Genomic DNA, 14,680 nt, shown 5'->3' with positions numbered 1-14,680 from the left:
TTGATTTTCATGTGTGTGTAATTGGATTACCAGTCTGAGATTTTGCTACACATCAATTTTTTCTACCTTGTTCTGTAAGAATTGATTGGTTTTATGTATATAGAGAGTATGTATAGCAAATATAAGAGTATGTTATTCTCAGCCTTTGCTAAGTGTAGTGACTTTTCATGGATGTCTTTCTATTTCATTTTATCTTTTTTGTGTGATGACTTGAAGTGAAGTGGACATAAATACTATCCAAGGATCAGATGTATAATCCTAGTAACTATTGAGAGAGAGAGAGATGTGATTATGCGTAATGTAGTAGCAGGATAAAGTTCAATGTTGAACATCATCGTTGGTAGAATGCATAAGAGTTTTGAAGCTGTAGCACATTAGGTGGCACATTCCCACTAGAAGCACGTGAATATGTGAATGTGATGCGCTAGCAGTTCATATTTTCTTATTGTAAATGAATGTCAGTTAAGGCAGAATTATCATGACGGAGATTTACTTTGATATATATGTACGTGTCGAATAAAAACTATTCATATGAATTAGTTGTTTTTATTATATATGAATTTGCTATTCAAATATAGCATTCTTGTGCAGATGTTTAGATATGATATACTAGTTGACTGCGATTTTTAAATTTTTAAACTGTATTCCAAAAATTATCCAATTTGGCAACATGTAGCTTTAACGCAGGAGAACGCTCGTACAAGTAGGTGGAATGAGCGGATGTTTTGTGCAGTAGCTACCATTGAAGTACTGCCTGGTTATTTGCACATCACATATATGACATGTTACTCGTTCGCATTCTTCGATGCGGCTGTCAATACAAAATGATCCATGCAACTTGGGTGGGGAGTGGGTGGGGGATGGTAGATGATGGTAAGTAAGTCCTTTCTATCCGTGTATCACACTTTTGTCATCATTCTTCATACCAATGATTATTCAAAAACACTCATATTCATAACACTTGAGTTCAAGTTCATATCATTTGGCCATTACTGAGTTATTTGTTACAGTTGCTGTTGATGTTGACCACAAGCGTGTATTTTTAAACTATTTTCCTTTTAATCCTTGACAGTGAGGGTCAACATGCACACATGATTATTTCAGGCATTTATTGTAGAATGGATAACCCAACTGAAATTAGGAAAAAAGTGAGGGGTCGTTTGGTCCAAGTACTCAGTGCAATTTTTTATTCCACCAAAATAGACATTGTACTACGTCCATGACATGATACATCACACTCTGACATACTTTTAGTTATTACCTCTTTTTTTTTCTGAAAAGTTTTCACCGACCTATGTAATTGCCATTAGTTCCACATCTTTAATTTCAGTGATAACTGTGACAATTGACATACTTTTGGTTATTTCTATTTTCTGAAAAGTTTTCAATGACCTTATGGCATTTAGTTCCACATCTTTCATTCCAATGATGATAGTGATGATTGATGGAGTTTGGCATACAATCAAAATTTTGCAAATTTAGGGATATATTCAGGCATGCTGTGATGCAGTAATCCTCCAAGTGTCTATCTGCTTTAAGTAGATGTATCATTCCTTAATTTTGATACAGAAAAAAAATCTTTCTATTCTCAGATTTGATGTTATTTTGTCTATTTTTGTATTTCCTTAATCGTTTGTTGATAAAGTCATGTTTTCATGTAGTACTTTTTTTACCATATCATTCACATGCATACTTTCTGTAAGCATGCTTGGAATTAGACTCTTGATATTGTAAATGTGTGATTTGGTGTCATTTGGTAATGCACATTTAACTCACTACCAAGACTGTTGTCAGTTTTTCAATGATATACCGATATTGTGTTGTGTGTTTCTTTTTCAAAAGTGAGGAATGTGTATACTTACAGCAGATATTTTTAGGTATATTCTAACTGTACTGTTTAACTTGGTTTTTGCAAAAACTTTTTGAACTGATTTCATTCTCTTTCAGGGCAGTTTTGACACCAAATGTGCCAATTACTGGGAAGAAGCTTTCTTTCCAAGGCATGTAAAAATCTCAAGTTTGTTGCAGGAAACAAATATACAGTGATATTTCATATGCTCTTATGTATCACTTTGTTTAAAAAAGTCAAGATTTATTTGATATTGTTTCACCATTTGGAATTATTGCAGCTGTTTTACAATTGAAAGTTAACTTTGAAAATGACAGAGTTAGAAATATAATCCTTTCCCATATGCTGTCATGTTTTTCAACATTATTTTCAATTCATATATAATTTTGATGACAACAGTAATATCCTGTTTAGAATGGATACATTATAATCTCTTCGGCATATTATAATGTGTCTGTTTGTTGTGTTCTAAACTTGTCAACTTTTTTTTTTTTGTTGAGGTGGAACAAAGAGGAAATTTTTATTTTTGTCCTACTCTGTGACGACTCGCAATAAGAAAAGAAAAAAGAAATCACAATCCACTTGCTTCTTCATTCTGCAGCATCTTGTAATGAATGGAACTTAAAGCAAACTGCAAAAAAAAAATGAAATTAAATTTCAAGGATGCAAAACTGTCAGCATTTCTGTATGTACTTATTTCACAATGGGGATGAATGATGTAAAATATATTTTATAAAAACACAAATTTATGTCTCCTCTATTGTTTTGTTTTATCACTTGGTTTTCCACTTGAAGTTCTGAGTATATTGTTGTTTTTGTTTGTAGGTCATGTAGGAACATAGATAGCATGTTTGTGAATAGACAAGATCTGGGGCCCCATTTCATAAAACTTGTCATCAGTGATAACTGCCACATTTCTATGACAAATTTGCTCTCAGCCAATCAGATGCAAGGATTTCAGTAGCTTGTCACATCTATGACAAATTGTCACTGATGACAAGTTTTATGAAACAGGCCCCTGATGATACATATTCTTTTCAGTTTGCACCTGCAATGTGCATTTCCAACAAGGAGACAGATTTTAATTTTCCTAAGATTGTAAGACTGAGAAATGTTTTTGTTTTATATGTGAAAGTAATTTTTTAAATGGCTGCCATTGATTTTGAAAGACTACGGTTTCGACAAGCGAGCCTTCACTCTGCTCTTCATTAAAAAATATATATACACGCTTGTATACATGTGTGTGTGTGTGTATGTATGTGTAGAAAGAAGATGGATGGATAGATACATATGTACATAGATAGATAGATATAGATATGGATGTATAAAATTCACAAATTATGTACATATAATTTATGTAAATGTACATGGTTGGTAATCCGTGGTTGACATGTTGGCCACACAGTATCTATAGCAGGAGAAAAGAAAATTCCTACGGAATGTTTTCTTGCTTGACACCATCAGTTTAATGTTCAAAACACAAATTATGGGGCACCTTTCCTGTTGTCAAATGATTTTCAGTGATTTAAATCATGTGTGTGTGTGTGTGTGTGTGCGTGTATGTGTAGATAGATACATAGATAGGTGTATAATATATAGATAGATACATACATACATAGATACATACATACATAGATACATAGATATACAGTGCGTATCAAAAAAAAGGTAATCCAACTTTGGAGGGCTACTATTTCATAATTATCAGCTATTGAGAGCACACTGTTAGTTGTGAGGAAAGGAGAACTCTTCCTCTTTTCATTAATACCTATTTATGTTGATAAATGTCATGCATGACTGAGCACATGAACTGTAAAGACAACAATGACAAATTGCACTTTTTCCAAGTTTGCGTGTTATTGTGAAGGAACGATGCATGTCTCACTGCATTGATGAGATCTGTCAATGAAAGTGGCCAAAGAGGCCAGCCTGTACGAATGCAGGTTTGTGTTTAGGGTTTGTTTTCCTAACCTTTTATGGTTCATAACCTTTAAGATAGCCACCTGTTGGATAACTAAAGTCACTCCCACAGAGGTCAACCCACACTATCCATTTTTTCTGTTCATATTCAACACATAGCTCGCAGCGACAAACCATGTCTTAAATGTGAAGAGAGAAAAATGGATAATGGTTTAGCCTTTATGTAAAGCACCAAGTTTAAAACAACGTGGCCATGTTGAAGGCTATTATTCTGTATGAACCATAAATGATTAGAAGAAACCCTTAACACGAACCTGCATTCATGCAGACTGGCCTGATGATTCGAACACCTCCATTGACAGATCTCATCCATGCAGTGAGATATGCATTGTTCCTTCACAGTAACATGCAAACTTGGAAAACGTGCAATTTGTCATTGTTGTCTTTAAAGTTCATGTGCTCAGTCATGCATAACATTTGTCAACATAAATAGGTATCAATGGAAAGAGGAAGACTTCCCCTTTCCTTTCAACTAACATTGCACTCTCTATAGTTGATAATTATAAGAAAGTAGCCCTCCAAAGTTGGATTACCTTTTTTTTTTTGATACGCACTGTAGATAGATAGATAGATAGACAGATAGATAGATAGATAGATAGATAGATAGATAGATAGATAGACAGATAGATAGATAGATAGATAGATAGATAGATAGATAGATAGATAGATATTGTAGTGTGGCATGATTTTAAGACATATTCTATTTCGCATATCACTGCTCGATTGAGGTATTTTCAACAACACGCAAATATATACTGAACTGACGGGCATTAGTGCACTTTATGATAGCCTCAGTGTCAAAATCGCAAAAGCAACATCTTATAAAAATGTATGTGACTTCTTCATTTGCGAAATATCTGTATATAAAAATAAGAGCTGTATCTAATATCTATTCCCATCTCTCTCTAATTTTGTTTATCTCTTTTTCTAACTCTGCCTTTATCATGCTATCACATTATGTTATTACAAACATTTCTTAATTCAATCATACACAAACAAACTCATTATTTCACAAGACGTTATATGGGTGTATCAAAAGTTAGAATCTATATTTTACATGTAATGAGTGAAAGACAAACTGACATTCAGAAAACTTTCTCATTTACTAGTGCTGTCAATGAAGACTTAACCCATAATAGGTGGGGTGTTTTTCTTGTTTTCAGGATGCTGGTCTACTGAGAAGGCACTGGAAAATGATGGAGAGTTACCAACTTTGTTCAGTGACAAAGACTTGAATTCATGAGAGCTATTACGAAAATGGTGACCTCTCAATATAAATAGCAATATGAAAAGTGAAAAATATCAAAAACAATTCACCATACATTCTTGCATATGCATATTTCATAATGCAACAAAATGATTGAATGGCCAAACACGAAAAGACTATCAAAAGAAGAAAAAAAATTGTCATCATGTGTTCTGAATATTTGAGCTGTGATAAATCAAAGAGATAACTATTCCATGCAATAATCCACCATAATATTTTATGCATTTTACATACATTTAGTTGAAAATACAAAAGAAAAATATGCAACAAATAGTCTTGCAAACATAATCTTATAACATGACCCACGTAACAATATACCAGTATTTACACTTGTATATCATATAGCAAGAGGTATAAATCTAGACACTATAAACTTACATGACATGAATGTCACATGAACTCCTGATTAAACTTTTCCACAACCATAGTTCTTTGGATATATCGAGAGAAGGCGAACCGCTAACTGAATCAACGGTATTTGGCCAGAGTTTGTAGCTTCATTCTAAATGCTATTGCTTTCTCTGCAGCTGTGATTGGTTTTTGTTTCTAGCATCACAGAAAAAGAGACAATGCTCAGTGTGAGGGAGGTCTTAAATCAATTCATTCAAATCTCCCACCTCATTCTATTTGAGTATTAAACTAAAACATCACAAACTTGTAACTAGGACAATATGCACACTGTGGGCTTTTGAAATCAAGTGCTTACTCCATGGACCGGCCACATTGATATTCCACCTTGACTTCCACATTCTAGAGTCCTAGCAGTTCATGAATAAACCAAATGATGTGAGGGTCTTAAATCGGTGCAGAAACAAACCAGGCTTGTTGGGTAGCTTGATAAGATGTGTTACTGACAACAAAATCACAACAACTATGCAGAGAATAAAAGCTTATGTTTCTTGCCAATCATAAACATGAATTCTTGGATACAAGAGAACTGTCTGTTAAAGCTTATCCAATGGAGAAGTACAACTCAGCTCTACAGCCATGCATACATCCCTACCTAATCTTGGATGTAATAATATGATTTTTGCTTATATCATAATTCTGCATTGTGTACAGTTCATATTTTGACTATGACACCATTCCTTAATCTTCATACAGTTATACTGCCTAGTCAACCTCTCTGCTTGTCTCTTCCTTTGCAGTTATACTGCATTTCCCTTCCAGCACAAAGATATAAATAACAAAAGAGTTAACGACTGCTGACATTTTCAGCTATTACTGCCACTACAAATTAATAAATACATACCCCCTACGAAAATAACAAAGTCTGTATTGTTCTTGTACAGCTTCAGATATTGAAAAGAAATGCTCCCAATTTAGCTCACAGAGAAATATCACGTCAGCTCTTTTCTCTGAGGGTCTGACCTGATCAAAAATCATCCACAGAGATACCAGATTGTTGGCAAATGACCCCAATATCCTCCTACCACATGCCCCGCCCAACACTCCATCCCTACCAATAACCACCCCCACCCATCTGGTCTCAAGCCTTGTCCACTATTGTCCATTGGTCTGCTCCAGCGGGATCTCGGTAAAGCCCTCGTTGGCCGCGCCCTGAGTGGGGGGACGGGGAGGGGGGTTGGCTGGGGGCCTGTTGGTGAGGGTCTTGTCCCGCCTGACAGTGCGCTTGGAGACTTTCCAGCTCTCGCCACCGAGGGCAGCAATGAAGTAGATGATGGCGGCGATGAAGAGGCAGATGCCTCCCAGGAGTGTGGGGAACTGGAAGATGCAAGGGATGCTCATCCTAGAATGGTAGAGAGTGGTAGAGCACACATGTCAAACCATAGCACATCAAGTCCTTTTGGGAGAATTAACTGCAAAAAATATTATTTTTCACCATCAAATTGGCAACTCTAACTTTGACTGCATGGGAATCCCACATTGGAGAAAGACTAGAGAGTTCTGGTTGAGTTTAGCCATTCTGCACAAAATGAAAAATGAATACTTATGCCCATTTGAGAGAGAGATATGAAGTAAAAACCATCATTCTTCCAAACAGTGCTGCCAATTTGAGAATCAGCTAGAGATGCAAAATTTTAGAGGCTTTTGATAATTGAAACAATGAAAGGGTAAAAATGAGAAATATTTTTGGCCCACATTGTGAAACAACATCAGAAAATCAGAAAAATCAGAAATTATAAAACAGATACAACATGAAAACCACAGAAATGTGTTTGTTTTTTCTGTTTTCTTTTTTTTTTTTGGGGGGGGGGGGGGGTACTTGGTGGATTAGATGATTGCAGACAGGGTTCCAGTGTTTTTGTAGTTGCTGTTTTTTTATGCAGATGTTTGCAATTATCGCTAATGACAAATGCATTACAGGGTACAAGGGTACACAAGCACGTATAAACTACACATATCTATAAACCTTGCACACTATACAGTTATCAAATCTACAGAATATGTGATATATTTCACAGTGTTTTGTTATGCTAATTTTGCAAGCTGACAGACATTTATGAATTAAAAGCAACTGGCAAAAATATTGTCTCCAATCGCACAAGTACACTGTCAGGTCATACAGAGACAAAGAGAGAGAGAGAGAGAGAGAGAGAGAGAGAGAGAGAGAGAGAGAAAAGGGGGCAAACTGAGAAGACAAACAACTTACAGGAGATAGAGGATGAATCGGACAAAGTAGTTTGTGGTGAGGGGCGACAGTTTGAGGAGGAACGGGTGAAGGACACTCTGCCACCTGGTGAACAAATCAGAGAGAAATCATGAGCTTGAAGGTTTTTGTCAACTACAGGCTACAGTACATTGATTCAACAGTCATCATCCGGAATGAAACTGGTCATTGAGCTACTGTATAAGTGGTTTCTTTCGCGGTGGTTTTATTTTTGCGCTTTTCGCCCTTTGAGGTTGAACCGCGAATTTAACATCACGTGAAAATGTTTTGAACTTGTGGCTTGTTACAACGCTATCATTACCGACCGCAAATTCAAACACACGCGAAAAAGTCGGCACCGATGGAAACCGCGAAAGTTTCTGTACGCGAAAGAAACCACTTTTACAGTATGCCATTATATGCAGCATAGTGTACATAAACTTACACAGGAATTTTTTTTCCTCCCAAATATGAAGATCGAGTTCAAAAGATAAGAAATTGTGAAGTTTTGGTGCTGCCATCACTGGATGAGTAGACTACTACAGATTGTGATGTCATTGCAGAACAACAACAACAAGGAAATACAGAGAATTCCACAAAATTTCATATTTCATGAACAGTGGACATTCTTTTGACTTTCTACCGACAAACACTATATATGAAGGTTAATATCATTTTCCCTGCTTTCTGGAAGAGGAACATGTAAGTCAAGTGCTCTTTCATTATGCTAGGATAAATGAAATTTTGTGAATATCATATTACTATTTTTTATATAAATGGTATTTTCATTATTTCTGTAATATCACTTTAAGATTCCTCACCTTCTCTCCACAGTACTCCCTTTCTTCCTCATCCCTCTGGGATACTCAATGATGAGGATCAACACACTGGCTGCACTGTAGGGGTGGGGTGGTTATAGGTTAAGGAGCTCACGCTCTTAGAGCCTCTCACAATGTAAGTGACGAATCACTTAGAAACACAGTTTATCATAACATTTCTTTCACAGAAAGTTGCTCAGCAATCATGCAAATACCAATCTGAATCATTACAAGAAAATCGCAGACTAGAGTATCTAGTTCTTTTTTCATATTCTTTTCTTATCACTTCCTGTGAGGCATGTTGTGACAATTGTGCTATGACACAATTTGTTGTACAGTATCTGTATTTCTAACTTTAAAATTGTTGCAGTGTGAATCTATGGAAAGCTCAGACAGGGCAATATCCATAAATCCTATTTAAATGAGATAGGGCCCTTTGTTTGATATAGAATAGGACAACATAAGTTCTTAAACCTGGATCTTTGATCAATGTAGAGTGCCTCTTTCTGGGAGCACAAACATTCCTGTGAAACATCTACAGAAGCTACATAGAACCCTAATTCTCCAATTTTGCATATACAGTTGAACCTCTCTTATCCGGATCTCTCTATTATACAGACGCAATCTCCCCGTGATTTTTTTTAAATAATTACGGGAGAAAAGGGGGATTTTCAACTCCTTGAGAACTCCTACACAAACACACATGAATTACATATTACTTCCAATATGATTAACATACATTACATCGAATTTCCTTCCAAATTGCTTACCTTCAGACATTTTAACATCCCCAAACATCCCCAAATCATCGTAAGAACATGGACAGATTATGCGTTCGAGTCCTCTCATATTGCATTGCCACATATAGGTCCATACACAGCCGTCGATATGACTAGATAGACATGCATTGTTTCGAGTCATTGGCTGAGCAACGAATTATATTGAACAATTTATAAAAGAAAATGATTTCATTCTTGCAAACACGAACCTCTATTTTGGGGTCTGTTACTGAGTGTAACAATGAAAAGGTTGCAGTAAACACATTACTACACGTGGTACTACAATGGGCTACATCAGTACATGTGTATGTATATATATGTACATGTATAAAGCATTGAGTCTCCCGTATCCGGCCAAATCCCTTATCCGGATGAGCCCCGGTCCCTACTTGTCCGGATACGAGAGGTTCAACTGTACATGTATCTATGACAAGCTGACATTAAATTCATCCTGCAATCAGCACTTGGAAAGATGTGTTACATTAAGCCTTAAAAAATGTTTCCTCTACCAAAACAGATTTCATTTTATCATACTGCAATCAGCAATAACCATTCAGTCATTAAGTTAAATTGGTAGTATTTCTTACAGGTGATTCCCTAACCTTTACCTTAATGTCGATTTTATTGCTAATTCCACATGAACTATTTACCATTCATCATAATATCTTTGTCTTTTTTTTCTATTATGAAAACAAAGAGTCAATTTATTACAATACTATACTTTTTCAAGGTTTGAAATGCATCATACAACATGTTATAACAGTTTCATCTAAGTTGTATTTCTATTCTATTATTGGGTACTTAAAAACGAAACAAAAATCATCAAAATGAGCATTACTTCTTCCTGGTCATTTTACGACCTGCACTGTTATCACATTTCATGTCATCTGAGTCTAAACCAAGCATCCTGCTTCCTGTAAGCGTGACAAATTTGTCAAATCATTTCCCTGATACCAACACATTAGCCTCGAGAAGAAACCACACAGTTATTGCATTGAATGATACACAACCAACCAAATTACAGACACCTGAACAAGGAAGTGCTGCCCGCTCCACTGCACTCTCCAAAGCCATCTATTGTCAAAGCCTGCCCTCCATTACACACCAATTCCATGCATACAATACTAACAATCCTGGATGAGTAAACCAGGTCTAAAGTAGATAACCACAGCATACCAGTGTGTGATGTTAAATCATGGTAAACTATCAGGGTTTGGTTCCATCCTTCAAGAAAAGATTGTACTATTTGTTGATAGAGTAGAAAATATATCTCAACATGACTTAACTCAGTACTATCTGCTGAATAGCAGGAACAGGTAATGTGTGTCCACACACAGAACTATGGCATTTTTCCCCATCATTGATGAGTAAACACCAGACTGGCTCCATGAATAAACATCCTTCTGTGGGTTTTGAGTTGCTCTTAAATCCTGTTTCTGTTTTTTTTTTCCCCAAACTTATTGCTCTCTGTTCTAGCATTACATTACAGAACAGAGATGTTATTCTAATGTGCTTGAATTAGTTACTGTTTGTAAGTACAAATTTGAATACCAGTGAAGGGATTTGTCTTTCGGCTGATTGCACAATAAAAAAGTACAAAACTTGTGGTATTAAACAGAAGCAGGGTCATCACAACAAGAAAGAGAGTTTGGGGTTGTTGTTTGTTTTAATGTTTTTCACTATACCAACTGAATGAACTGAATCTTACAACCAGAAATCATGCAACCAACTATCATGGTGTGCTCCCAAACACAGAACCAAATGTTAAAAGGGAATGCCACCCCTGAAATATATTGCTGAACTATCTGTCTGTAGATCAGTCTAATTTTGGTCATACTATGTCCACCAAGTCTGTTGCACATTGCCTCTCAGATGCGTTTCAAAAAAGCATATTTTCATGTATATTTTTTTGTCCTGAAATTCACATCAGTACCGGTACATCAAACTTAAACCTTTTGATATGGAAAATGTGTATGAGGAATTTATCCCAGAATCAAACACACAGGAAAGTGACATTATGGCTACATACACTGGATTTTAAAGAAAGATTCAATGATGAGAAAATTGTCAAAAACAAATGCAGAATACAGAGTGTCAACATAATTTTAGCACTGAAAGGCATTGACAGTAACTGATTTGCACATACTTATTGTGCATTGCAAAGCTTACCCAATGTTATTTATAGAGTACAATTATATACTACCTAGTATGTGGTTCCAGTGGTACAGATTCTAAATGCATCCATAACTGTAACTTACAATGTAGACATCTACATTGTAAGCTGATGTCAAGAATACATTCAAATTGAATAAATTTTGCTATGTTCAGAGGCTTTATGGTACAAACTTCAGAAAGCAATAAAAGGATACATTGTGTAGTAGGCGAAGAACGCTCCATCAAAGCCGAAGGCCCCGGTAATACCTCCCATCAGCATCACTGTACAGGGAAACAAATCAAATAACTCTATATGATGAGAAAGCTACACTCATATATTTTGTATGGCAATCTACATGTACATGTACATGAGACCTAAATGTCTTTAAAAAAACACACACACACACACACAAAAAAAAACACCAGTGACCTTGAGCTGGTATCTGTGGGAATGTGTGTTATAATTGGTAAAATCAGCTTGTCCCCAATTCTCCCTATCACATAGCCGATATCAAGCGATATCACCTTGCAATACCGATATCTGATCGATCGCTCTTGGGACGTACACTTCCGGTTTTGTGGTGTACCCACATCACGTCATCTATCGATATTTTCTATAATTTTGTTGTTTTGCATCATTGGCCCAGCATTCATGGGCCACTTTGCAGAAGAATCCTATTCATCAAAAAGTTACAGATTAGAAAATAACTCTATCATTCGACAGATTATAAGACAGAATTTAATACGAACTGTGAATACTAGTACTTCGGCGTTCAATGTGCATAAAAGCGTACATTTACACATCGCGCGTTCATAACCGGAAGTTTATATCCCAAGAATTAAAGGTAAAAAAATTAGAGTGCCAAACGCGTTCTGATCTGGAGAGCTATGCGATAGGGAGAATTAATGCATCAAATTATGCATCACAGTCAGTTGGCCACTCTGTGAATCTTCCTACACTCAAAGCTGCTGACCTCTGCAGAGCATGAAGTCTTAGACAATACTTCAGTTCAAGTTACATAGTTGAAAGGTCAAAGATCATGATTAAGCTTTTGATGCATTCTTACTAGTTTAAGGTGAAATACAACCTGTTATAAACAAGTGCAACCATTTTCTCTTGACTGAAATTTTAGGAAGGAGGTACCAGTGGTAATGAAAGGTCTCAAATTTACAGCATCTGTTCAATTAAGATCAAAGTTGGATGGCATTCCATGTATCCAGGAAGTTGCGCAAACTTTGCAAGTCATCATGACATCGAATACAACATAAGGTATTCATATCAAACATCCTGTAATACAACACAAGGTAAACATATGTACTCACAAAACAGATTTCATGCTCATTATATTCATTTTGCATGGACAGATTCTACCAAGTAGGTTTGTACAGCATCCAGTGATCCCTCCTCCCCAATATGAGTTGCACACACGAGGCTCACTGAACATTATTTTTCTTTTTTTTTTGGGGGGGGGGGAGGAAGTGGGGATCAAGGGCCAATGTACACTGTACACTCTCTAGGTGGATCTCCTGCAAATTGGAGAGTCCTGAATCTTATAATTCTTTAAAGTTGATTTTCAATTCTAATGATTTCTTTGTTCCTCTTTTGAAGAGCCAAAAATGTGGGAGAGAGGAGGCTGCAGCCCCCATCCTCATCATCCCGCCCCCCTTCTCTCCTCGAGAAGGGATGATGATGTCATCAAATTTTCTTCTAAAAGGATACCGGTATTTAATAGTAAATGAAGATTGTGTGAAGGTCTACCACAGACTTGTAAGGTAATGACATCATATCATTTTCATTATTTACCATCTGCCTATACTAGAGAAAAAAAAATCATGAGGAAAAATATATTCAAGATTTGTTGTTTGTGTTTTGATTTCTTGGATCTTGGATGAGTAGACCTCCCAGTCATCTCCTGTGGAGTTTGAACTGGAGGTTGCGTCAAGGTTGGACTTTCAGGAAAAAGGATGAGAAGGAGAGGGTCCTCAAAAAAAGCACGTTTGATCAAAAGATCAACAGATCAGAATCGGTCTGTATCAGTGACTGTATCTTGTGGTAGGGGATATGTACCGCGCAGACAAGATCTGGCTTCACGGAATCCCCTCCTGTAATTTATCTATAATACAAGAGCAGAGGAGACTAGAGCCATGAAAGTTATGAAAAATATCAATAATAAAAAACTTCTGCAAACAGATTTTTTTTGTCCGGTTTTGAAAATTTTATTTTCCGGTTTTGAAAATTTTATTTTCCTTCTGCATGGTTGTGACCTCATTTTCTAAAATTGTTTTGTTTGTTGTTGCTGTTGTTTTGTTGTTGTTGTTGTTGTTGTTGTTGTTGTTGTTGTTGTTGTTTTGGTTTGGTTTGGTTGTTTTTACACATCATATCAGACTAATCATGAAGAAAGGGAAAGGTTGTCTTACAATAATATTGTACATTCAAATGTACCGTAAATTTTAACTACTGTAGATCTAGATCTATAATCCATCACTAAGTATCAGCCACATCACTGAACTAGCCACGTTAGTATCCTTACAAAGTTGTAGCTCAGCAAACAACCACTGAGTAAGTTTTACATATGGGGATATGAAGTAACGTTAGAATTCTAGATCGATAAGTAAAAACACGAAATCAAAATTGGAGGATTTGGAACATTTTTACTCACCAACTGCACTGACAAACGAGTGTTCATTGGCCCACATAGCCCACTCGTTTTTATACGGGTTATCTTTCGGTTTGGGAGCAGCTTGCGTTTCTGCCATGGTTTCTCTTTCTAGTCTTTGATCTCCCTTTGGCTTTGAAGGCAATAAACGGTATAAGCTGGATATCGGCTAGTACTGAGTCTCAAAGAATCTGATTTTTACTGAATGTCCTACGAACAGTGTACCCTTGAAGTGGAACGCAACACGACACGAAGCCAAACGCACACTACTTGCCGCTTACTGCTGCTGGTACCGTCACGTCGGACACCCGTAAGCTACTGAGCTGTAGCAGTGTGAATGCAATGAAGCTATGCACTACTCTACTAGGCTACATATTCACACCACACATTGTTTTGCCTGCATGCATGCAGTGTAGTTGCACAACCACTGCCTTTGCTTCCGGATTAGATGTCTGCCAGCATTGTTTACAAATGAATGTGACCAAGTGGCAGAGGGTGTGCAGCGGATGGCACTCTATTTCCGCATTTCCTATCCAGTTTATCATCACAAGATGGCGCACTTCAA

General features: G+C 36.5%; 1 protein-coding gene across 1 annotated transcript; it reads right to left on the bottom strand.

Annotated features, from left to right (window-relative positions):
• Window positions 1-5,718: 5,718 nt before the first annotated feature.
• Window positions 5,719-14,444, bottom strand: LOC139709412 (cytochrome b-245 light chain-like). The gene is made up of 5 exons (XM_071621380.1): window positions 14,119-14,444; window positions 11,674-11,740; window positions 8,529-8,603; window positions 7,711-7,794; window positions 5,719-6,846 (listed from the first exon to the last, which is right to left on the bottom strand). The coding sequence occupies exons 1-5, from the start codon at window positions 14,213-14,215 to the stop codon at window positions 6,600-6,602; spliced, it is 570 nt and encodes a 189-aa protein (XP_071477481.1). The 5' UTR covers window positions 14,216-14,444; the 3' UTR covers window positions 5,719-6,599.
• Between the last annotated feature and the right edge of the window lie 236 nt (window positions 14,445-14,680).

This window comes from Diadema antillarum, unplaced genomic scaffold, assembly GCF_040938485.1.
Source record: "Diadema antillarum isolate AM-2024a unplaced genomic scaffold, OU_Dant_1.0 seq00001432_RagTag, whole genome shotgun sequence".
Taxonomy (NCBI): Eukaryota; Metazoa; Echinodermata; class Echinoidea; order Diadematoida; family Diadematidae; genus Diadema; species Diadema antillarum.
Note: the sequence above shows the minus strand (reverse complement) of the source record. Positions and strands in the feature narration are given on the sequence as shown.